General features: G+C 41.4%; 2 protein-coding genes across 2 annotated transcripts in view; both read right to left on the minus strand.

The window, feature by feature from the left end:
• LOC132990900 (double-strand-break repair protein rad21 homolog A-like) overlaps nucleotides 1-25039 on the minus strand; it is a 136541-nt gene extending 111502 nt beyond the window's left edge. The window contains exon 1 of the mRNA XM_061059386.1: nucleotides 25030-25039. The gene's annotated coding sequence lies outside the window, so the exon portion shown is untranslated. The remainder of the gene's footprint in view (nucleotides 1-25029) is intronic.
• Nucleotides 1-25615, minus strand: part of ext1b (exostosin glycosyltransferase 1b) — a 131732-nt gene that overhangs the window by 4084 nt on the left and 102033 nt on the right. The window contains exons 5-10 of the mRNA XM_061059383.1: nucleotides 23422-23554; nucleotides 19830-19948; nucleotides 15187-15282; nucleotides 6096-6185; nucleotides 2909-3069; nucleotides 1760-1931 (exon numbers count right to left, since the gene is read on the minus strand). Coding sequence (XP_060915366.1) covers nucleotides 1760-1931; nucleotides 2909-3069; nucleotides 6096-6185; nucleotides 15187-15282; nucleotides 19830-19948; nucleotides 23422-23554 — 771 coding nt within the window. The remainder of the gene's footprint in view (nucleotides 1-1759; nucleotides 1932-2908; nucleotides 3070-6095; nucleotides 6186-15186; nucleotides 15283-19829; nucleotides 19949-23421; nucleotides 23555-25615) is intronic.

Consider the following 25615-nt stretch of genomic DNA (forward strand, 5'->3'; position numbering starts at 1 on the left):
GTCTACAAACCCCCCAATGATGAGAAAAGTCCATCCTCTCCGTCTTTTCCCTGCTCCACTTTTCAGAAAATGTGTGCTCAAACAGGCCGTTTGGAGATTTTCCCTTCATGACATCACAAAGGGCAGTAGCCCCTCCCCCAGGTGGGTGACACTCCCACAGCTAGGTGTTTGTTCTGCCCTCTGAGTCTGACTTTCAACCGCTAACAATAGGGCAAGGTGCAAAGAAAGCCCGAGCCCCCCAAGCCCTTCCAGAGAGGGGGCGTGGTCAGACACAGCTCATTTACATATTTAAAGGTACAGACCCAGAAACAGCCTGTTCTGAGCAGGGCTGAAATAGAGGGGTTTATAGACATGATCGAATACAGGATGGATCGGAGAGGATTTACAGAAATAAACTTCAGAGATATTTTTTGGGACCTCGGAGACTTATAAAAACTTGTTGAAAACACATTTAATATGTGACCTTTAAAAAAAAGTTGCAATTCAGATTTTATGTCAACACACGTCATTTAAAATAAAAGTAAACATCTCAATCGGTTGATTAATTGGTGCAGAAATGACACAAGAAAATGTACAGGCAACTTGTAGAAATCAGGGAGAGAGAGAGAGGGAGAGAGAGAGAGAAGGAGCCACAGGTCGGATTCGAACCCAGGCCGTCCACATGGAAGACTTTATCCTCCGTACATGGGGCGTGTGTACTAACCACTAGGACACCGGCGCCCCATTTTTAACTATTTTGTGCTACTTGAAATCCGCTGACATTTTTTTTTGAGGTAGTAGTAATGTAGGAGTACATCAGATTAAAAAAAATACTTCAAACTTGGAAGAAAGAAACATTTTCCTAACACTGAAACGACTGACAATCATCTGTAACAACTGAGACTCTGTGACAAGAGAAACCCATTACTGACTGTCGCCTGACATCAATGCTACTCAATAAATCATCAGCTGGATCATGCTCTATATTTGGCAAGACTGCGGCCTGAATACAAACTATGACGTAAACTACAGGACTCCCCACTGTGCTTTTGTTTCTCTGCTGTAAAGTGACTTGTCCTGTTTATCCCCGGGTCGCTCCAAATAATTTTTTTATTCGAATAATTCATGCTGTTTGTAATCCGGCAACAGTTTGTTCTGGCTGGAAAAAAAGAGATCTTCAGACACACGCCAATGTGAAGAGAGCACCACTGGAGTGGAATGAATCACACTTTATAAAAAAAGGAGGACAAAAATCAAGGTCGATTATATAATGTGTCCGGCAGCAGTTGTGTGTGACTACAATATAATCACGAGAGACAAGGGAGGACTGTAGTCATGGCGACCAGCAGCAGGACGCAACCCGGCGTTTTTTTTTGTTTTTTTTTTTACTTTTCAGTACAGATCATCAGTGCAGCACTTTTCGAGACACTTGTATCCATATATCTAACGTTTCATAAGCTTTTCTACATCCTACAACAACTTCCACTTCCTTCTCTTTCATCAACCGTCGTCCTTTGTTTTTTTCAAATGAAACTTTATTAACAATTGTCAACGCTCCGTCCCGATTTCACTTGTACAGTGTGAGCTCTCCGGCCGTGCCCGACAATCGGGTCGTACAGTGTGAGCTGACATGCCACCCCTTTTATACAATCGGGGAAAAATCGCACGATGTGAGCCAGGCTTAACTTTGCCAAAAAGCACTTCTGACTCCTCTATGTATACACGCGATCATTCTTATTTCATATATCCAGTGAGGGTTTGGTTTGAGTACACTCCTTACCTGTCCCATCATGGTCTCCTTGTACTGTTTCTTCTGTGTGACCTTGATGGGCGGCAGCTTGGTGACAGCAGAGACCAGGAAGTTCATCAGGATGTCCTCACAGTTGGCCAGCTGGTCCACCATGCTCTTCAGACTCGTGGGTAAGTAGTTGGTGTACAGGTGATGGTAGTACCTGGAACAGCAGACAGGAAGGAGTGTGCATAAAAAAAGAGGGCATTCATATGAGGATGTTAAAGCATTTCAGTGGAAGATTAAGAAGACTGAAGGGTGATTTCCAGGTTCATTCAATTCTTGTTTGTACAGTCTTATTTTTAAAACATTGTATTTACGCTGAAATTGCTTTGTCTGATTCAATTGCAGGTCTTTTTTTTTGTCTTACATTTCTTCCTAATTGCACATATTAAAGTTGATATTGATTTTGAACACGTCTGATCACAACAGTGTTTATTGCCCACAAACCTTAAGATGATTTTGTTTTGATTAAATGCTTGAAAATGCTCCCGGAGATCTTTCATGTTGCTGAAGAGCTGAGTGTATCCCAAACAAACTGCACCACTTCATTTAAATGCAGCACATTTTTAGACTCTTTGACAATACAAGTCTGAAGCCCGAGGGTAGAAGAAGTCTGAATCCATCAACAGACTTGAGTGCTAAAGTTTCCTGGATGGATTGAACGACTGACTTATTGAAAGTGATTAAGCGTTCGGGCGCAGTGATTGGCTGACTTCAGCTTAATGGACTGCTCCCATCACAGCTGAGTGAAGTCATATTAAAGCTGACAGGGCTTTAGTCAAACTAAACGGAGGAACTACGCTACGCTGTGTAGCAGACAAATTGACATTTTTTTTTTTGGATTAAACATAACCAGCGTCAAAACATTGGTTTCCTGAGGCTGTGCTTCACTGAACATCACACCTCCTTTTAGGATCCACAGATCACTGCATCAAAGTGTTGAATAAAAAGAAAGACAACTGAACACTGGAGAGCTGAGTCGAGCAGGGCTGTGATCCCCGTATAACAGAAGGGGAACAGAGCAGAGCAGAAATAAGGAAAAAGACAGCGGAGCAGAGGGAAACGTTGCAAACCGCCTCGGGAGCCGGTAAACAGCTTCGTAGATCAGAAGACGGTATTATGAAGAGTGCTCTGTACCTGTGATAGATGGCGGCCCCAGTGAGCACCATCGAGTAATCGTTGGTCCATTTGGATGTGTAACCCCAACGCTCCTTGTTGCTGTCCCAGAAGTGGCTGCGAGCGGGGTAGCCAACAATTCGCTCTGGAAAACTCTGCCAGACTGTGAAGGCAAAATCCACCTGGACGGACAGAAATACAGAATTTTATGAATCACGGTAATATACTGTAATTAGAGATGAAATAAAGGCATAGTCAACAACACTTGATGTATTTATTCCTATGAATCATTTTACAAGATATCAATTTAAATTTGTCTATTAAAAATAAATAATAAGTACATTTTGCCTGGTTATAAAAAAAAATCCCTTGAGATGCTGACTATCCTCATTTAGCGCTGAACTTGATTTTTTTTATTTTTATAAATCATTCTTATCAGGATGTCTCATATCGTAATAAGGCTGTTAAAATAACTCAACTAGCGCTCATCAACGACATAATTTATTTCGAACAACTTACTCATCACTTTCATCTCGCAATTTTGAATTGTCAACACATACTTTGAGATATTTCAACTCTTTATCCATCTTAACTTTCAATGCTCAAAGCGATGACTCATGCCTTAATGCTAACTTTACTTCAGGTAACTTTTCAACTCTTTGCTTTTACTGTTTTTTAACTATTGCAACAGCTTGTTCATAACTTTTAGCGAACTTTTTCAGCTGACTTTTTCAACTATTTACTTTTAATTTTAAGCTAGCAGTTTCAATTTTTGACGCATTATTGTTTGCTAACTGTTTTGTCTTTGCTCTTAGCTTACTACTTTAACTGTTTACGTTAAGCTAACTATTCATCTATTTACCCTTTACGTCTAGCTAACAACTTTAGCTACCTGATTCAGCTGTTCACTTATTATTATCGGTCAACTAGCTAACTTTTCAAATGCTAACTTAACTAGCTAACTTTTAACTTACTTTTAGCTATCAACAATTAACTTGTGTTTTTAGCTGTTAGCTATAAAAAACCTTTTATTTATTACTTTAAGCTAACCATATCAACTCTAAACTCATGACTGTAAGCTAGCTATCTCTAACGTATAACTAGTTAATCAAGCTTACTGTTTTAACCACTAACTCATTACTTTTAGCTAGCTATTGTAAAAGTTCTCAGAACTTTAAGCTAACCACTTTCGCTAAACTCTGTTCTTGAATCAATTTGCAGAAAGACGTGTGGAACATTTCAGCACAAAGAAAGTAAAGAGAGAAGATGAAAACAGAACACCAAAATCAAAGGAGATTTAAAGTCTCAGAGATTTACATCTGAAAAATTGAAGACTAAAACATCAAGTAAATACTCAAAACTGAACCCGGTTTAGACTTTGGCAGGGTGTAAGGAGACAAAAATGTCAACAGGCTGACAGAAAACAATCAAATGCTGCAGTCCATGGAAACCCATTCACCTTCTCCCACAGTACAGACACTGGAAATGTTCAGTGTTATGTGTGATGTGTGATAGTAGTAGCAGCAGAATCTTAGGGACTTTTCTTAGTGCAAAAAACAAAAAAATCAATAAAACCATTTCCAAATCAATATTTTATGCCAAATGGCTGATTACGTTGGTAGGTACTTCTGTAACTTTTTAAATTAAAAACTTTGTGGGGATTAATTTCTCCCACTTCTACAAAAACTTTTTTACAGTTTCCACTATGTGAGAAAAAAAGAGAAGGCAATAGACCAGAGGGAGAACCGACAGAGGAAGTATACAATCGAGCAGAGCGTGGTAAAAACACAACAGAGGCAAAAGCTCATCAAACACGGAGCCGCCTTTCCTCAGCAGCTGCCTGCAGCAAACTTCTGCGGCGGCGATCAAAGTAATTAGAGTAAAAAACGTCAAAAAGTCCTCTAGTGGCTCCACAAACAGCTCGCTCTTCATTACACCACATATTCCACCCTGTTTTACACAGAGAGAGTGCGTTTATTAATTAATATTAGGGTCAAACCCCCCTCATAAACACACTTCATGTTATTTTTTATCTTCTCTTCCTGCCAGAATGTAAATATTCAAACATTCCCTGAAGGAACAGAGGAGTCCTGAGCCTCAGTTTCTCATTCTGTCCTAAATATTCAAAGGTAGGTTTTGACAGTACCGTTATAAGGAGACTTTTTTCATGTTGTTGAACCAGTGTTTTGACGAAGAAATGATGGAAAAGTGGTATTTTGACCAATAAAAAATCTGCAAAATCTTCTTTTGGAGAACAACTCTTAGAGCAGTGTTTCTCAACTGGTGGGTCGGGATCCAAAAGTGGGTCGTTGAGCCATTTTCAATGGGTCGCCAACTATTTTTTCAAATTTTAAAATATGTTTGTTTCATTTCGTGTCACGTTTTGTACCGTCTACCATATTTCATTCAATAAATCTGATTGTTTAAAAAATATCTGAAATTCGGGTCGCCATTTCTCATGAGGGAGTTGGTGGGTCCTGAGGCTAGACCAGTTGAGAACCAGAGGCTGAACAGATATTGACTGTGGTCATTTTCTAATTTCATGATGAACATTTCACTTTCATTGATGTTCCCTTTGCTCTACAACGTTTTTATTTGTGTTTTTTATCCAAATGTCGTCATGGGAGAAACACTGATTCGATTTGATTTTTGAGGCTGGATTTTCCTGTCAGTGCCAACTTTAACTTGCCATCTTGATCCTCCGCACAAACAGCCTTTATGAGATCTAGTTCTACACTGTTCAAAGCAGCATCTGGCTTCCCATGGTGCAGCGCCAAAACGTGTCCCCGGGAAGAAAGAAAACTGTCCTGACAGCGTGTGGAACAAAAAACGCCCCCAAACAGTGCTGCTCTCGAGTTTGGGGGATTTCTGGAGGATACAGTACCATTACAAGTGTGAAAACATGAGAAAGAAGATGGAAAGTTAAAGAGAATGGGAGGGAAATAAAGGCAGAGGAGAGGAGGGAAAAAGTGAGGCAGTGGGAGTTAAAGTTAAGAGTAGTTTGAGCGATTTAAGAAGTGAGCTACAGAGCGATAGCTGGAAAACATCAGGGACAAACAGAAAAGCGAGATAAAAAATTGAAAGAAAATGCAATCAGAGAGTCGCATCTGGGACATGGGGAGACTGTGTTTCGTCTCAAGAGAAACAGACTGTCGAGACACAAAGACAGGGAGAAAGGAAAGAAGACTCAGTTTTTATTTTATCATACCTCTGTGGTGGACAGCACTGTGTCTTCATCCAGGCTGAGGACGGCATCGGTCACGATGGTCTCGTAGGGCAGGAAACGACTGCTCATCACCTGCAGAGGGACACAGAGCACCAAGGGTTCAAAAGACATCTTTAGAGAAAGAACAATAAGATTTACTGACTGTGATCATTGGATCACTGATACAGTTTTAAATATAAAGCAGAAAATGTCGAAAATAAATTGAATTGAAAAACATTAAGGAAATGGTTAAAACCTTTTACAACCAGACGACCTGAACGTTTCCTTTTTTATTCGACTGCATGTTTTTACAAACTCTTTGTACACAGGTGTTTACAGCTTCCAATAAATGTTTCCAATGTGACATTAACGCCATCCTAAATCACTGTGGGTTGTTTTTTTAAAGGCTTTATATGTGATTTTTTTTGATCCAGCAGATGTCGCCCTTGAGCGACTCGCGGTGCATTGTTGTGTTAGCATGCTAATGCTAGCGATCTTTATTCTGCTCGTATCTTCACACTGCATGTAAATTTACCTGAAATGAGTGTGATCTAGAAACACAGTTAAGCAGTGAGTACAGTATGTTATTCTTCTTTTCTCTAGTCCCTCAATTAAACAACTTTTATACACGAGGGGAGGAGTCAGCCGGCCGTCCTGGCGATGTAAACAAACTGAAGATAGGACTCTGAAAACTCTGAAAACATCACAGACAGTGGGACTCGGGTGTTACACCCATTGTAGACAGTCATGACTCACAGAGTTATTTTCAGAGGATATACTTGATTTATATTATATTTAAGTGTGAAAAATCGCATATAAAGCCTTTAAAGTAACATCTGCAAAAGTTTCTTTACTGGGGATAAATTCTCTTTTTTATTCTGTTTTTATTACTCGAGTTCACAGCTAGCACATTTTTGAATCTTTGGCAGCAGTTTGAAATAAATCTATTCTATCTACGTTCCAACGTTTATTCAGTTTTGGTAAAGAGTGACCTAGAAGAACTTCTTTGACCAGCGTCCTTTTGCTATTATTTGAAGGCATGATGGGAAACTGTAAGTTATATCAGCAAAAACTCAGAGAAGGCATTTTGTTCTATCGTACCAAAGAACTAATGTTAAGAAACTGATTAAACACACAAAATGTTGATGTTACATCTATCATGGTATTGTCCAACCCGTTAGAATAGAGGAGGTTATGTTTATGACCTGTACCGCAGCCAGCCAGCAGGTGGAGCTATACATCTTCTGGCTTCACTTGAGGTGAGGTATTCTGCTGTCCATTCTTCATACAGTCTATGGTTTACACTTAGCTAGAGCTTATGATCATGACACTGATTACTCATTATTTGGATAGTTGAGATAAAGATGCACATGTTTTGTATTCATGTTGAGTTTAATCTGTGTGTTCAGAGTGTTTTTAATTGGTTTTAAATCTAAAGTACACAGATTTAAAGGTTTGAATTCTAACATGAATCAACAATAATTGTTTGATTTATCAAGGACTCCAGCTGGAAATATGTTTTGTCTGTAAATATACAGCATACCAGATGATGGTTCCTTAAATTTTTATATATTTTTGTTAGTTTTCCTTCATTAATACTCAAATAAAATAAACTAACTCAGAGCATATTTTGCTGTGAGTCGCCTACTGTGATTGAAACTGAGACAATGAGAGCTGTGAGAGTGAAGTCGGAGGCTAATGAACCAAAACAATACGCTGAAAGACACAAACCCTCCATGCAGCTGAGATACACTGCACTGCACTGTCAAGTCATAATTCCTGGTGTGTCCATCGATACATACGACCCCTTTCACACACAAGTCATGCAATCAATCTGTGATATCAAAATATTGATTATAGCTGCCTTACATCCCTACCTGGAGAATAGTGATAAATATCAGAATAAAAGCCCCATTTTTTGTGTCCAATATATACTTTATACATATTTAATGATTCTTTACAAATTCATTGGATTCAGGGGAGACAACAAGCCAGGACATCAAGCAACAGCAGCACACGGAGAAAAAAAGAGAAAATCCAATATCCTGTGCTTTACTGCACACGGCTCCCCATTGTTTCCAACAGTGACAGAGTGCTGATACAAGTTTCCATTACTGCTGCAGGGTCGTCTTTCTCTTTTTAAATCAATAAGAACACATAAACGCAGCAAAAGAGGTACAGCCTGAGCCATGACTCCTACATAGGGCGCAAATTTACCCTCTCCTCTGCACCATTTTTCAAAAGGAGAATATGTATATTTAATAGATAATGAATCCAGACTCCAAACACATGACGCTCCGAGGTTATTTACTGGAAGCAGAAAGAGAGAGAGAGAGAGAGAGAGATGGCGGTGGTGGACGGGGCTTGGTGGGTGGATTTAAAGATCAACATCTTGAGGATATTTAGACGGGAAGTCTTTGGTCTGACACTGTGAAGAAAAGTGCTCGGATGAGGAATCCGGTGGCTTCACTTCGAGGAAGAGGAGTGTGTGTGTTGTAAACCGGCTGTGTGCTCCAACTCAAACAAAACCTCCCACACAAACAAGAAAACAGCTCGCGAACGCAAAGCTGTAATGGCCGACTCACAAACACATCCAGATACACGGCGTAACGGTGCTGAAAAAGCGTGTTATTCAGTTATTCAGCCGCGGCTCTGAAGGTCAGGCCTCTGTGAGAATACTCTTTTCAAACACCACGTGCACTGAAAAGCCATTACATTTACGTTGAAGAATAGTCAGTGTTGACCTCTTTTCTCTGTAAACATCTGGCTTTGTGTGCGCCTGCTGCACTCCAGCAGCGCGACCTCCCTCTCTGCAGGTCATCATCACTCCTACAGCCGACGGCGAGAGAAACACGAGAACACGAGACTGAGAGAAGCCTGTTAGAGACTGGGATTGTTTTGATTTTTTAAAACACGGCCAAGTGTACAAAATGTCATGAAGATATTCAAAAATGGCCGTCAAGTCAAAACTAACCGCTGTGGTGTCTTTAAAGTCTTTATATGTGATTTTTTTGATCCAGCAGATGTCGCCCTTGAGCACCAGCATGAAACCAAAACAACTCGCGCTGCATTGTTGTGTTAGCATGCTAATGCTAGCGATCTTTATTATGCTCGTATCTTCACACTGCAGGTAAATTTACACGGGTCAGAACATCAGATCATGCCGCGATCAGCACTCGCGCCCTCCTGCACACTCCACGACAAACGACGTGCAATCAGGCTGAAATTTGGCCGGACGTCAGAATCAGTGGTGCGACTGAAAAATCGGCTTCACAAGAAACACCAGACAAAAAGTGCATAAAAAACATCCTCCAGTGTGTTCATGTTTGACAGTTTACTGACACACAGATGATTTGATTTATGACTCAGCTGTTTTGATGAAGATCTTAAAGACATTTAAAAACTGTTTTTTATGAGTCACAATCGACCCTGATGGTACACCGTGACGCGTCCATCAGGAAACTGTGATTGTTTTGATTCGGGTCTGATGTCGGCGTAATTTACCTATCCGATATCGGACTGACGGCCTCAATCCACGTCACTGATCAAGATAAGATGGTCGGGCACTTTAGACACTCTCAGCTCGTACAGTCTCACTTTGAAAAAACTCACACTGAACTGTAAGAAGTCCCCACAAATCGTCTCCATGACGACGTTCAGACGAGATGGAGGAGGCTCCATCTTTAAGATCAAAAGTACAACTCCTGGGGCGCTGGTGGTGCAGTGGTTAGTGCGCGCCCGATGTATGGAAGCTGTAGTCTTCCAAGCGGGCGGCCCGGGTTCAAATCCGACCTGTGGCTTCTTTCCTGCACGTCATTCCCCGCTCTCTCTCGCCCTGATTTCCGACTCTATCCTCTGTCCTATCTCTCAAATAAAGGCCAAAAAAGCCCAAAAATAAATCTTAAAAAAAAAAAAAGTACAACTCTTACACTTCAGTTTAAAAGATTTAATTTGAAAATCTTTACTTCCTGTTTGTGAGTGAAGTCAGCACAATGCAATGCAACAATGGGTTTACTACAGCTTTGAGTAGCCTCACACATGATACCAACAACAACAACAACAACATTAGTTCAGATAATAAAACTATTGGAATCAGTATCAGAGGAGTGCTTCTAACAAAGGAGGTTTGAATCCTTCATATTTGCTCCATCTTACACCTCTCGGTTACCCTCTCACACAGCTGAGCTCTGACAGAGCTGTTGAGTGTGATGTCAGCGGTCAAGTGTCCTCTACTTCTCTAATCTCCGCCAACCCTCCAGAAAGCCAGAACACAACGCCTCCCAAAGTTTCTGACTGTTGCTCACATCCGAACAGGGCGGAGGAGCCGAGGCGTTTGAGTGACAGTTTTTATTCACAGACGAATTAAACGGAGACGAAGACAAAAATGAGAGCTGAGAGGAAAAGAGGAGGCGGTGCAGCCCTCTCTCGTTCCTCGTGTCATCATTACTGCTGTGATTTCCTGCGGGGCATAAAGAGTGAATACAAAAAACAAATCCCATCTCCGTGCTACTTTGTTTTTCAGCTGGAAAGTGCCAAGAGGAGAATACCAGCGAAGAAGAAGAAGAAGAGCTGGAGCAGACAGGAGGGGAGAGAAAGTGACATCAACAAAAACAGCCAAAAAAAAAATAAAAAAATGGAGGGAGACAAAGACGGGCGAGCTGAGATGAGAGGCTGGTGTTTGCATCCCCCAGATGGTTTGTAACGTTAGAAGTGCGACACATTAGCCCGGGGCCTTCTGCTGCTCTCCAGGAATGTGAGCTCTTACAGCAGGAATCTGCCTGCAGCACTTCACCTCCGCTGTAGAGGACAGCAGCCGAGAGAGGAGAGAGGAGGACCACCAGTGTGTGTGCAGGACCATTTTAAAGCACCGCTGGGATTCTCACACGGCTTCAATCAACAGACATAAACTGAGAGACGGAGAGGGTGACAGAGGGAGGAGAAGACGGGTGTTAAAGGATAAAGTTTGGTTTTATTCTGTGTTTTTCTTTTTGTTGACTGATCCAACAACAACAACAAAAAGAGTAAAACTAACAATGTTTGCTAATTTTTTTTCCTACTGGAGAAGAAAATCTTTAAAAACGGAATCACAAATGTGTCAATTTATTTTCTAACAGAAAGGCGGCGAGTTCTATCAATACCAGCATCGCTATAGAGAACAAACCATGTGACGTATTTTTGAAGGCCAACCAGGAAGTAGCATCGCCATGGGGTCTAATGAGAATTCCCCCTATGGGATGTTTTCATTGGATTTTGGATCATTGCAGAAAATAATCTCTGTGTCAAACGCACGTTTCTGAAGCGTAGGCGTTTTGTTCAGCAGGATAATCTTCACAGATGAACGCCATTTTTATGATGTTTGAAGCGTTAATGCGGCCGACAGAAGTAAAAAGTTAATGTTATGCTAAAGCTAACTACACCACGGTGGGATGATTGTGACGTCACTAGCGTTATGCTTCAAGACGATCTCCGATAAACTAATCCACGTAGCTTAATAAATAGTTTACTAACATAATATTCACCTTAACCTAAAGATTAAACCTACAGGAGACGTCTCCGACTAGTGAGAGAGTTCCCGCCCTCTGTGTCCGGCGCGACGTCTAACCACAAACACATTCAAAATCCCCGCTGACTTTTAGACGTTAGACTCCTATTCTGAGACATTTTTTGGCAACAAGACGATGTGGACTGCAAGGAAAGTTCTAGTATTTGTCATCCTGGGTCTGTCATCATTTGGTTGTTAAAAATCAGATTGGTAGGTGAAATCATCATCTCTTGTTTGGTAATAGATCCATTAGTGGTTAGCAAGAACTGATCGTCCAGACTAACATTAATTTAAGGGGCCGATATCAGAAAGTGAAAGTGTAAATCTAGACGAGACGAAAATCTGTTCAAGAAGCCCAGATTAAGAAACGCTTGAATGTTCTTTTAAAACTTGTTATTTAGCAGATTTGATTTGCAGCTTTTTCTTACAGATTTTTGCCTTTCCCGCCAAACTGTAAGTTAATATTTGCTAATAAAAGAGATCAGTAATCAGTGAGGATTGGAGGTACAGTGAAGGCTGTTTGAAGACACCGACCTTACATGATCTGTACTTTTTGTGTGTGTGGAGAAACCTCACGTTTGGAGGGTTTTGAACAGGCTGAATCCGTTATTTTTAGACTCACCATTTTTAAAGTATAACGCTCTTAGGACGGGAATAAATAATGTAAAGGATTTACCCTTTTTCTTTTCTTTCCTGGCTGTGTGGGGGCTTTGGATCAGGATTTAGGCCTTAGTGGTTCAAATAAAGTACACAGAGAATTAAATCAAACTGTGGGGTGAATAAATAAAATATGAGACATCAAAATCATTTTAAAATTTAGTGGGACGGACGCATGATCTCAGAATATTTAAAAAAAAAAAAAGCACTGAGTAATGCTGAGAAGAGTACTTTAATAAAAAGAGAGAACGGAGAATAGAAAAGCAAAAAAGGTTAGAGGGCGAGAATGATAAAGGAGGAAACATGAGAATCTGGGAAAGAGGATAAAAGAGAGAGAGAGAGGAAGAGAGAGAGAGGGAGAGAGAGAGAGGAGAGGGAGAGAGAGAGGAGAGGAGAGAGAGAGACAGAGAGAGAGGAAGAGAGATAGAGGGAGGGAGAGAGACAGAGAGAGAGGAAGAGAGAGAGAGACAGAGAGAGAGACAGAGAGAGGGGAGAGAGAGACAGAGAGATAGAGGGAGAGAGAGAGGAAGAGAGAGAGAGAGGGAGGGCGAGAGAGAGGGAGGGAGAGAGAGAGAGAAAGAGACAGAGAGAGGGGGGAGAGAGGGAGAGAGAGGAGAGGGAGAGAGAGAGAGAGAGGGAGAGACAGAGAGAGGGGGAGAGAGAGAGGGAGGGAGAGAGAGAGAGAGAGATGGAGAGAGAGAGAGAGAGAGGGGGAGAGAGAGGGAGAGAGAGGAGAGGGAGAGGGAGGGAGAGAAAGAGAGAGAGATGGAGAGAGAGAGAGAAAGAGAGAGAGAGGGGGCGAGAGAGGGAGAGAGAGAGAGAATGAGAGAGAGAGAGGGAGAGAGAGAGAGAGAGAGAGAGAGAGAGAAGAGCAAGTAAGTGGAAGGGAAAAGGAAAAAAAGCGTGAAAAACTCTCGCTCGCTCTCTTCCTCTGTGGGGTGGAGGAACACAGCTTTGCTCGCCACGGTAAACACAGAACCCGCCACAACCACAACAAACCACAGGCTGCCTGGCACACACAAACACACACACACACATACATACACACACAACGTCAGCACGCTAAGCCTGTTCCGCTGGCTTGTCACGGACACGCAGCTCCACACAGAGCCCCCCCCAGCCCCCCGTTGTGATTGACAGCCTGGGAGAAACCACTCAGAGGTAAACCGTAAACCCAGCCCACCGCCGGCTGACTGACACTGATGTGAAAAACTCTTTCTGTGATTGGCAGGTCAAGTTTAGTCTTCACGAGCGGGAGGGGAAAAGGTGTGATGGGTTTGATGTGTGAGAATACAGATGAGCAGCTACATCCTGTTTCTTCTCTCTCAAAACAACCACAAGCCTTGAAAAAAAAAGAAAGAAGAACTGAGCTGGGATCAGAGTTTATGAAGGAGAACATCACCCTGTGTCCCCCCCCCCCCCGTCTGACCTTTGACTTTAACAAGGAGAGGTCACAGTGAGGTCAAGACAAACGGCTCCACACATGAACAAAGCGGAGTCGTCAGCGTAAAGCCTAATAAGGCTGTCATAATAACTGCCACTGAGGCACGCTCGCGGCTCGCTGGAGGGTTTACTTACAAAAAAATGTGAAAGGTGTGAAAAACACAGCGTCTCCTACGACAGTGTCAATCACAAGAACAGAGAAAAAAAAACTCAACATCTTTACAGCGACTTGCTGACATAACTGAGACAAACACAATAAGTACCTATAAGAACAGTTTTTAATCTCTGAGCCGCATTTGAACCCTTTTCTCCTGTGAACCTGAACATGTAACGTTGGAAAGAGGAATCAGGAATCTTTAAGTTCAGATTAGTATTCAGTTTTTCCAGGTCTTTCATCGACACAAAAATGTATCATTTAGATTTCTGTGTTGTTGTTTTTTTTTCTAGAGAAATGATCAAATTGTTCCTGCTTAAGCTCCCCAAAGGTAGATCCTTGATTCAAATGATTTCCACCATCGGACTGTGTTCAAACCACCGCCTGACGCCCAGCCACCACCATCGGACTGTGTCGCTTTCTTAACAATGAGTATGACCTTTTGTGAAGCGTCTCAAGATAACCCTTGTTATGAATTGGTGCTACACAAATAATGATTGATGAAACATGAAGTCCTCCTTTTTCAGCTCCTCAAAAGTCAAGATTTACTGATTTTCTCTTTTTTTACAGGACTGTAAATGCAACATCTTGCTTTTGAACATTTTCCAATACAAAATTAACAATTTAACTACCTCGCATTTTAAAATACTGATGGCTTTTAATGCTCTGCCTGAATCCCCTTTCACAACACACATTTCATACTCAATGTGAATCTCACTTAATAATAGGAAAAGGTCTCCGGTAACATCCCTAAAAGCTTCTATTTCAATACAGATTGAATGACTTTGAAATGGCTGCAGGGATGAGAATACCAGAAGTTACTGAACACATTTAAAACGTAATGAAATCAATGCTGAAGCTTATTTCAGGGCTTTGTGTACATCCTGAATGTATCATGATCTCAACTGTACCTTATTTCTCCAGAGAGATGTTGCCCTTTCTTTCAGTTAATTAGGTGTTTAGTAGTGATGCACGGTTAGAATAAACAGCATGCACACAGAGAAATAAATACATAATACATAATTTTGCACTTAGTGCCTCCTTATCTTTCTTAACAATATGAATCAGCCTCTTTTCCAGAGTATATTACTCCCATTAGTGAGCTTTAATTTAAACCACACAAAATGTCCTTTAAATGGAATCAGTGCAGCACAAATCGAAACTCATTTACCGCCATAAATGGATATACAGTGCCTTAACAGTTAGGGAATATGCATATAATGAGAGGTGTAATTGGAAATGATAGCGATCACACTTTTAAGGTAACTAAGCGGAGGAGTGGATGTGGAGAGGCTCACCTTATTCTCCCCCTCGATGACGATGACGGGCACTGAGGTGGCAGGCCAGCGGTGTTTGGCAGGGAGAGGTTTGTCACAGTTCCACAGGACGATGATCTAAGAGGAAGAAAAAAGATCTTATTGACATATTTCCTCCAACCAAATCAACAGGCAGCACATTCCCGTTTGTTGCCTTGTCAACCCCCCCCCCCAAACATGTGACATTTAAGCGACCTGCAGCCAGAAAATGTCACCTTATTACAGGCTGATTGAGTGTTTCAGAGCCAAAAGGGCAACTGGTGTGATACCATATTTCCAATTATGATTTGTATGATTTGGACAATGTACAATAACATCCCATTGTTGATTCTCGCTGAACACCATTTTCCAGCCTGTGTGTTGTCAGATTGTGTTTTACATGAAGGGCACATGTTCTCCAGCTGCACTCAGTCCACACTGAAACATAACATGGAGTCAACCTCCCGCATTCACTGCACTTCCTCCACTGTAGACCTCATTAATGTTTGATGGGGAACATACACACATAGATACACATGACATGACTCCTGTCTGCCCCTACATGCACATTTAGCCACACGCTATAAATTCTTATGCCGCAGCCTTCTGTTCTCATACAACATGAATTTGATGTGGACACAAAATGATTGCTTGATGAACACCGCCACAAAGCAGCAAACGTTCAATCATATCTCTGCAGCTGTGACTGGACACAGTAGGCCTATCAAGCTTTTTCCAAATGTTGACCCGTTGAGTGACAGAGCTCAACAATGACCGCCCACTTTTCCGGCGCTTCTGGTTCCAGCAGTAAATTCCCCCCCCCCATGCATATCCTCCATTGACATTTAAAAAATCCTTATATCAACATTTTTAAACATGTAACCAATCCAACCAGCTACCCAAATAATCACGGTATAAAACATTTGATTCAGTGCAACAAAAAAAAACCCACAACAATGATTGGAAAATGGAGAAAAAGGCAAAGGTACAAAATGTACATATTAATTTCCAGGACTGAGGAAACAGCTCAATCAATGGATAGTGGGATGAATACTAGCCAGCTAGCAATACAACAACACTTTAGCAGGCTTGATACATGCAACAGTTATCTTAGCAAGGCACACCTTTTTTTTTTTTCAACCATACTTAGTAAGCTAACAGATTAGTCTGCTGGTGATATTTCAGGTGACGGTTTTCAGTTAGAATAAAAAGGCAACCAAAGACTAATTGTTATCAAATTAATCAAGAAGTCATGTGGTTAACCTGCCTCAAATATAAAAGGTTTGTAGTTTCCGAGTGGACCGGCGCAGCAAAGGTGACAAAGAAGGCATGTCAACGGTCAAAGGGATAAGCTAACATCCCTTTCAACCACATCTAATACACTTTATGTGAACAGTTTCTCAAGGCAGTGCTTCATAATACTATGAAGTCATCATATGCTTATGTAGAGAGTTTTTTTTATTTATTTATGGAGTTAATGTTTAGATCGAACCATCAGGAAACAATATGAAGTATGTGGGCTGTAGATCATAAAGAAACTTCTACTCACTACCCTGTCTCCCATTTTCAAAGTAGAAAACTTTACAAATCGCTGTTAAAAATGTATTTCCAAAGATTTATGGGTGTGCTGTTTTTCTGAGATTTGCCTGGAGCTATAGCACCACCATCTGCCACGCTGTCACTTCCAGTCCCTCTATTCTATTGTGCACAGTGTATTGGGACTTTCGATCCACCAAAGCCACATTAGAACACAGAGTGTGTGCTCGCATTTATCAGAAAACTTAAGGGAACAAAACGTACTGAAATAGCTTCAATGGTGTCCTAATGCCTGCACTTATACACTACATGTACAGTTTACAGAGACATGGAAAATACAGTAAAACATAGAGAATCTAAATGAACAACCAGAAAAAAAACATTGGACATTTGTTTCCCTACATTTCTTGTATTAAATAACAAATAATTAATTAGGAGAGGGATAGGAACACATCATCAGCATACTGTCGACTAATGTTCAGTTATTGTGACAGCCAACATCTACCCTTCTGATATGTCCTTGAACAAGTCAGTAAATGAATCCAGCCTAGTATCGCTGTGCAGAGCTGTACCTGACACTGCGCTCAGCACAAGAATTTCCCTGAAGGGATCAATAAAGCTTCACATTATTTTGACATTAACTACGTCATACGCAGCAGCAGTTCCCCTCAGGGACTCGGCACCCTGACTGGACCTGCCAAATTATGAGCTGGGAGCCATTTCGATGGATGTCTGTGCTCAAGGTGTTTGCCTTGCCACTGCAGCAGCTGTGTGCCAAAAGAGTGAAAAAAAAAAGAAAAGGATGACAACACAGGTGTTTGATGAATGGTCAAATGATCTCATCATTAAAAGCCAAAGCAGATAAAAACTAACAATGCATTATTTGTGAGGCGGAATCTGGGCGGGAAAGTGACATTGTAAGATAACAACAGGTACGCAGTCGGTGCACACAAACACACACATGGCTAAGAAAAGCGTTAATCCACCCTTACGGTGCTCTATTCCTGTTTGATTAGAAAGACAGATGGTGTCTCTGTCAGCTCACCAGCCCTCTCAGGGTGCTGCATGATGGTAGCATTGTGGATGTATGCCTGCATGTGTGTGTGTGTGTTTGTGTGCATCGCTGGAGGAAAAATAGTGAAGAAAGTGTCTGTAAATCTGTAGCGGAAGAAGTGGAAGAAGCGTTTCCCACAAAATGAAGGTGCACACACGTGCACACAAGCGCAGCAGGGAGCCACTGTGTCAGAATGCGAGTAGCTTTCTCCTGCCTGATTTAGCCTCCTCCACCCTCCGTGTTCTTTCATTCTCTCCCTTTCATTCATTTATTTATATCCCTTTCCTCATCTGCTCGCAGCCCAGCAGCAAACTCCCCCTCCGCTCTGTTCTGTTCTATACGCTGAGAGCGGGGGGAAAAACGCAGACTGTGTACCTGGCTCTCCATTCTGCATGCACAGCCTGCAGAAAGCAAACAACAAAGGCACCTCTATAAAAATGAAAAAGAAGGCAGAGTTTATGCTTTCAACCTGCTATTATGGAAGAAGGCTCGTGCAAAGTGTTTAGCTGAAAGTGGGCCGGATACTAAACCCTCAACACTTTTGTGTACAGGTGGATACAAGTGCTGAACAGAACAGAACAGGGATTTATTTTACAGCCTAGATCAGCACTTCAGACACTTTTGAATCTGAAATATTTGGATTAAAAAAAAAATGCCCCTACTATAAAATAAATTTCCACTACTTAATCTGGGGTTTGCTATCTTTCAACAGTTTGAAATTGACTTCATCTAGAGGTGAAAGGTTGCTACATTTTCATGCAGATACATACAGCCCTGCAAATGTTGGCTAAAACGTCTAGTCTAGAAATCCACTCTAGTTTTAACTGAAGTCTACAAAAAAATCCCCACTCGTTGACTGATGGTTCTGTGGTTTTGACCGGGGCGTCTGCAACGTGAAGATAAAGATCCCCTTTCTTCTTTTTAGAACAATTAACTTAAGATAAATAAATATGCTTGATTACTGTATATCCTGCAGTTTCACTTTCTTTTAAGGCTGCTTGTGTCTGATAAACATTTAATGAAGCACTCCAGCAACTTCTACACTTCAAAAGGCAGTTTACAGGTCATAAGAGGTGAGAAGTGACGAGCTTTTTCAAGTCTGAGAAAATAACTGTGATTTCATCTCTTTGATGTCATCAAGGTCACTTTAAAAGTTGGGTGTAGGGACGGCAAATGAAAGACCCGATGTTAAAAAGTAGAAATTGTCTCATGACATATGGATGCTACATAATTTGCATTATGGGTAAAATCCAAGTATACCTTTAAAATTTGGCTTCAAATACTTTTTTTTTACTGTTTTAGTTTCACGACTGGAACCAAAGTTTCAGGTTGGCACTAAAAGCAAAACATGCAAAATAACACCAAGCAGGGAAGAAAAGAAAGTCGACATGTTCACCTCTGACTCAATCAGAGTAACAGACATGAAAAACAACAGATACAAAATACACAAAGGTAGGAAATACACACATGTACGATCACCCCGCCCACATAAACACCTTTATATTGTATATCCCAGAGCCAAACAATTATAGTCATACACATAACACACCATCACAGAGCTGCTGTTCACCCCCTCCTAAACATTCTCCCTTACTCATACGCTCTGCTGGCCAAACACACACACACACACACACACACACACACACACACGCACTCATACAAAAACCAGCCAATGGGGAGCAAATTCCATTTCATTTCCCGAACTGGTAAGGAGCGAGCGGGGGAATCAATACACGCCGTCTCCAGCTGTGCTAAAGGGGGTCTGGCTGCCATGGAGACAGATGTAGCACCGCAACAAACTGCTGCTCTAATTCAATCCACCGGAGCAAACACACACACACACACACACACACACACACACACACACACACACCACAAATCACACACACAGGGATGAGTGTTTTTTTGCTTTGGTTGGATAATACGATGGCACAGAATGAGCCCCCATAATGCGGCACACATTGAGGAGTCACAAGGTGGAGATCAGTGGAGGATTGTGGGTAATGCTGCAGTGAAGACACACACACACACACACATGAATGGATGATTTTTTTACCTGCGCACAGTACTGGGACTTGGCCACAGCTACCAGCAGCTTGAGGATGGGCTGGGACTGGGACACGAGAGGGGAGACGGCATGGATGACGGCTGTGAACTTTGGGTACGGCTTAATACCTGAAATGAGACAGAGAAGACGGGCAATCGTTAGGAGAAGAAGAAGGTCACTTAGTATTGCAGATTTGAGAAACAACAACTCTCGGCTGGAACACGTGCGAGCAAAACTGTCAGACATCACGGTGACTTCAGACTCTTTGAAGAGAAACAAGCCACAGAAGAACTGAAGGCTCTCTATCCCAAACACTTTACTACTATTTTGAGTAAAAGATGCCACTTGAAACGAGCCTGTCAGCATGAAATATATATATATATATATGGATGATTTAATTGTCAAGGAAGTACGTTTCAAAGCCCAATCTTAAAATATTCAACAACGTTAATGTGTTTTGAAAATGCCAAATCTCTTGATCACTGAATATTTCATTTTCGGAAACTCTTCAGCTGCGTCTGGAAGCCGATGAACACACGACTTCAGTGCTGATGTGACTTTAAATTCAGCCTGACTTGATGCTGGAACGGAGCAATCGAGGCTGAAAATGAGCAGGAAATAAGATATTGAGGAAGACGGATCGTAGAGGACGTCCTACTTTTTTTTCCTAATTTAAATCTAATCAAACCCAAAAGCAACAAAGCATAGCGCAGAGGAGATAGCATTAGAGGACTCTCCTTTTCCGCCACACTGCAACTTTTATGACGAGGGGAATATATGCAGTCTTAAAACTTGCTAAACTCTCATTGTGTTGTGTAATGAAAAAGTAAGGAGAGTTTTTTAACACACCTGGGATGTACATTTGCAACAAGCTCATAAACAGTGTTTCATGAAACAGTGAACAAAACCTGGAGCAGAATTAGTGTCTTGCAGTGTTTTAAATTTTGGATGTGCGGACCGTTTTCTGCCTCCAGCACTCGAGTCTCTGTGGCTTTTTATCACATCCTGTATCAGCACATCAGCACATTACACAGGCTAACCAGCTACATGTTTACAGCAACACAAAAGGCTTGTTCGGGTGTTTGAGGACATTTAATACTCCTGATGAATCTGAGATGCACTGTGTGGTACAGAATCAGCAGATGATAGAATACGTTGTTTCTGTGGTTTTGTTCCTAAAGGAGACTTTTAATACCCATTAACCGTATTGGTTTACAATATATTTAGCTAGTGATCCCTTACAATAAAGAAGTCTACAGTGTCTACAGTACTCACAAACCAAGCATCCCAAGCTTTTATATCTATTGGTCAAAAGCAGTGAGATTCACAGACAGATCTTCTCATAGAAACACTCAATTTGAACGATCTATTGGGGAAATAATGGCCTTCAGATTTTAACACTTAAAAGTGAAATAAAAAAATCTAGAAAAATGTGAATTTTGAGGATGTTTGATAATTTGCATTTTCTATCAGCCAATGACCCAGACCCTTGGATTTATCATATGACCCCTCGAAGGGGACCCACCCCTCAGATTTGGAACCGTTGTTAGTGCTTCAAACTTTATGCTTGATCAGAAAAGGTATTTTTCCAGCGTCCAACAACAAAAATGATCCTCCCAGTTTGGTTTGGTTTCTGAGCTACGGAAGAAATGGTCTGGCCTGCACAGAACCCTGACCTCAACCACGCCCAAACCCCAAACCCAAACCCTTCAGCGATGACAGGCAGGATTCATCTCTTAACTTCAGCGGCGCAGATACTTTAGGTTTATTGAAAGCTTTTTTTTTTGTTGCAGCCAGGATTCACAATCTTATTGTAAAAAAAAACAAAAAACCTGCAGTATATTGAAGCTTTGAATAAGGTGTCCAAACTAGAGCCTGGTGGACTTTAGTGTTTTTGAGGCTGAAACCAATTGGAATGGAAAAATTCACCGGTTAACAATATTAACAAAGTTAACAATAAAACAGAGGTTTTTTTTTTTGTAGCATAAATCACCAATGTAACTATAAAGAAGGTGTCGACACTTTAAAGGCTTTGTATGCGATTTTTTGATCCAGCAGATGTCGCCCTTGAGCACCAGCATGAAACCAAAACAACTCGCGCTGCATTGTTGTGTTAGCATGCTAATGCTAGCGATCTTTATTATGCTCGTATCTTCACACTGCATGTAAATTTACCTGAAATGAGCGTGATCTAGAAACACAGTTAAGCAGTGAGTACAGTATGTTATTCTTCTTTTCTCTAGTCCCTCAATTAAACAACTTTTATACACGAGGGGAGGAGTCAGCCGGCCGTCCGGGCGATGTAAACAAACTGAAGATGGGACTCTGAAAACTCTGAAAACATCACAGACAGTGGGACTCGGGTGTTACACCCATTGTAGACAGTCATGACTCACAGAGTTATTTTCAGAGGATATTCTTGATTTCTACATTTAAGTGTGAAAAATCACATAGAAAGACTTTAAGTATGAAGAGTAGTGTTATCTTTGCTTTACTGTTAATGTTAGTGTAAACTCTTATTCCTGTAGACAGTTTTAATTAGCATTTAAAAAATTAAGGATTAAAGAGTTTATATTGGTATGTGTTGTTTTTTGTTCTAATCAGCTTTAACAATCCAGTCAGAGACAAATGATATTACTTATGCAACAAAAACAAAACGAACTCTTCTCCCGCTGCGTGTGCAGAGAGTTAATATGCATGATAAGTGTGTGTGTGTGTGTGTGTGTGTGTGTGTGTGTGTGTGGTCTTGTTTTTGGCTTTTAAAGAACAAGAAGTGTCACTTTGAAGAAGAAAAAAAAAAACCTCCTTATGATTTTACTCATTTTCCCATCAGTGACAAGCCACCAACACATTTTTTGTTTTAATTGCTTCCTCTTTGACAAACAAATAAAGTTTGTGGCGCTGTAATTGTTGCCTGTCACCTCACGCATCCATTACGATATCGGCTCTCCACCCTAAGTGCTCCAACTATTTTAATGTGGAGGTTTGTGCTGTAGTCGCCTGTGCGTGTTCGAGTGTGTGAGTGTGTGTGTGTGTGGGAGGGCTGGATGAAGATAGAGTGAAGACGTGAGGGATTGAGAGGCTCCCGGGGTCACAGATACGCGGCGGAGTAAAAACTTGGTGCTGCTGAACCGTGGCGAGAGGAATTGGCTCGGCCGCGGCGGAGGCAGCAGCAGCAGTAGTAACGTGGCAGTGCTGACTCAAGAAGTAGTGATGGACGGGCGTGTGTGTCAGCAGGACTAACACAAACATCCGTCAAAGACCCGTTCCTCCACTCCACTCGCTCAAAAGACCTTCGAGGCGGGCAGTAGCTCAGGCCTGAGGCCATATTTCTGCTCCAAATGCACAAATGTAGCCAGACCAAAAGCTCCAGAAAGATTTTTCATGTCCAAAGATTTTGACAAAACATTTTGTGCTTGAGTGTTTGATGCTTGAGGAATCTTATGAGAAACTTCTTCCTTCTTTCTGGGTCAGTTCACGGCTGCTCAGGTGTGAGGAAGAGTTATTGCTGTTATGTAACAGCACTTTGTACAGGTACTAATGTGTCTCTGCTGCTCTCTCTCTGTGTGTGTGTGTGTGTGTGTGTGTGTGTATTACTGACCCAGCGTGGCGTAGTAGAAGGGGAAGTCTCCCAGGTATCCAGAGTACTGCGGCAAGGCAAAGAGCCCCCCAGGGTGACTGTTCCACATCAGGCTGCTCCTGGAGCTGTGCTCCAACACTCGGTCCTGGATGATCTGCACACAGAGAGACAAGAGGAACACATCAGAGTGCAAACAGAACCCTAAGAGCTTTTATCTTCACATAACGATAAGTAGACCAGTTAAAAACAATTGTTTGTTCTGTCAGTCTGTGTGTCTGCAGTATGTGTACATCAGATTATCTCTATTGGTGAGTTTATTCCTGAGGACAAACAGGAGTGCAGGGTTGTTAATTTGATTGGATCGACAGCTCTAAACAAAGCTGAAAACAGCTTCTAAAGGGAGAAAGCAGTCGGTCCATTTCAGAGTTACGGCCGTTCGCTCTGCTCAGACACACCTTTAACAACGCGGCGCTGAGAGATCAACCTGTCCCCGAAGCTTAATTAAAACACATGTTTCAAGTCCCAAATGCAGAATATCATTCTGAATAAATAAGAAATGTTACAAGATGAGAGCACAATATTTATTGAAGATTTATTCAATTCAACGATTCTGACAAATAGGAGGAAAATAAAAGTGTGAGCTGACTTTGAATCTGGTATAATGGGACTTAACACAATACTTTAAAGAAAAAGACAAAGATCTGAGTGACTGTGACAGCCATGAAGAGATAAAAGGACACTCTGTGTGTTGTGAGGATGAAACCTTAGTTTGATTACAGCAGGGTCTCTGTACTCTTTAGACCACTCTGCTGTTTGTGAGGCTTGTTGTACAATTTGGATTTGCAAAAAAACTTTGTTGAAATCTAATTTCACTGAGATCACTGAGGACTCATAACAAATCTGACATATTTCTGTTGATGAAAGGAATAACTGCTTGCCTCTCAGATTATGTTGGAATAAGAATTACACATTTGATCAATGGGCCTTGTAATCACACCTATAAAACATCGCTCACTGTAATTCTTTTTTGCACAGAAATGCAGAAGAAGAAGAAGCAGATTGTCATAAATGTGAATTAATACCAACACAGCTAATCTTCCAAACTCCAATAAGCCATTCTAATTCAAAACTGAAATTCAGAGCATTACTCAAAACCCTGTCATTGAATATGAGAAGCACAAAAAGAAAAAAACGGTTATAAAAGTGAGTCCGTAGGCGTTAGGAGAAAGTTAGAAGCCGGCTGAGCTTTCCAAATGTTTGCTTTGTATCACCTCAGTAACAGCTATTGATTGTGTCAAGAGTGAATTGCAGCTGCACAAAGCAGAGCTGAAGGAAATCTATCTTATTGTGTAATATTTCCCCCGGCAGACAAACTAAAGCGCGTTTCTTTCTTTTCTTTTCTTGCAAACAAAACCAGGAAGTCAGAGGTTGTCGGAGAGAGAGAGAGAGACCCAGACAGAGTCATCAGCTGTATCTGAGGACCCGTCAGTCGGACCTGCCCCGATCCTTTTCTGTGCACAAATAGAGCAGTCACTCAAACAGTTGGCCGTTGTTTTCCCAGGCCGGGGAGAGAGAGATATTGCTGCCTTGCCCTTGAGCCATGCTAAATTGCTTCAGTAAAACAGACACAGGTTTGCGGCCGTGCTTTATGGACTCTATTGAATCAGGAGGTGACGGCTGCTGGCTAGGTAACTCAAAAGGAGGGGTATATAGACGGACATAAAGGGAGTCTATTGGCTGAATTGTAGAAAAAGTAAATGATATAGCTGGTGGTGGTTCACTGTAATAATATTGTAAATACAACATTCATCATTAAGAGTCATTTACTTTCGCCAAACAGCATGAAACGCACAGAAGGTATACGTTTGAACCTCTCTTTATGTTTATATTTCTGAGTATAGGTACAGTTAGTATCAGCGACCAGCCCCTTTTAAATTAAGTGTTTTTTCAGTGACTAAATGAAGGCTAACTGAAGGAGGCAAAAGGATTTAGATGGCTGAGTTGAATAATAAAAAAAAAAAAGTTAATGATATAGCTAGAGGAGGTGTACTGTAATAATATTGATGAAAGAACATGATAATTCATCACTGGGGGGGTGGGACTGGGAGGGGAAAAAACGGCACCTTGTGAGGTTTTTCTACTTGTCCCTGAGGGAAGTCGATAACCATTTACCTCTACTGAACAGATTAACTCAGAATCCGTTCACTTGTCTATA

The sequence above is a fragment of the Labrus mixtus genome, chromosome 16, assembly GCF_963584025.1.
Source record: "Labrus mixtus chromosome 16, fLabMix1.1, whole genome shotgun sequence".
Classification (NCBI taxonomy): domain Eukaryota; kingdom Metazoa; phylum Chordata; class Actinopteri; order Labriformes; family Labridae; genus Labrus; species Labrus mixtus.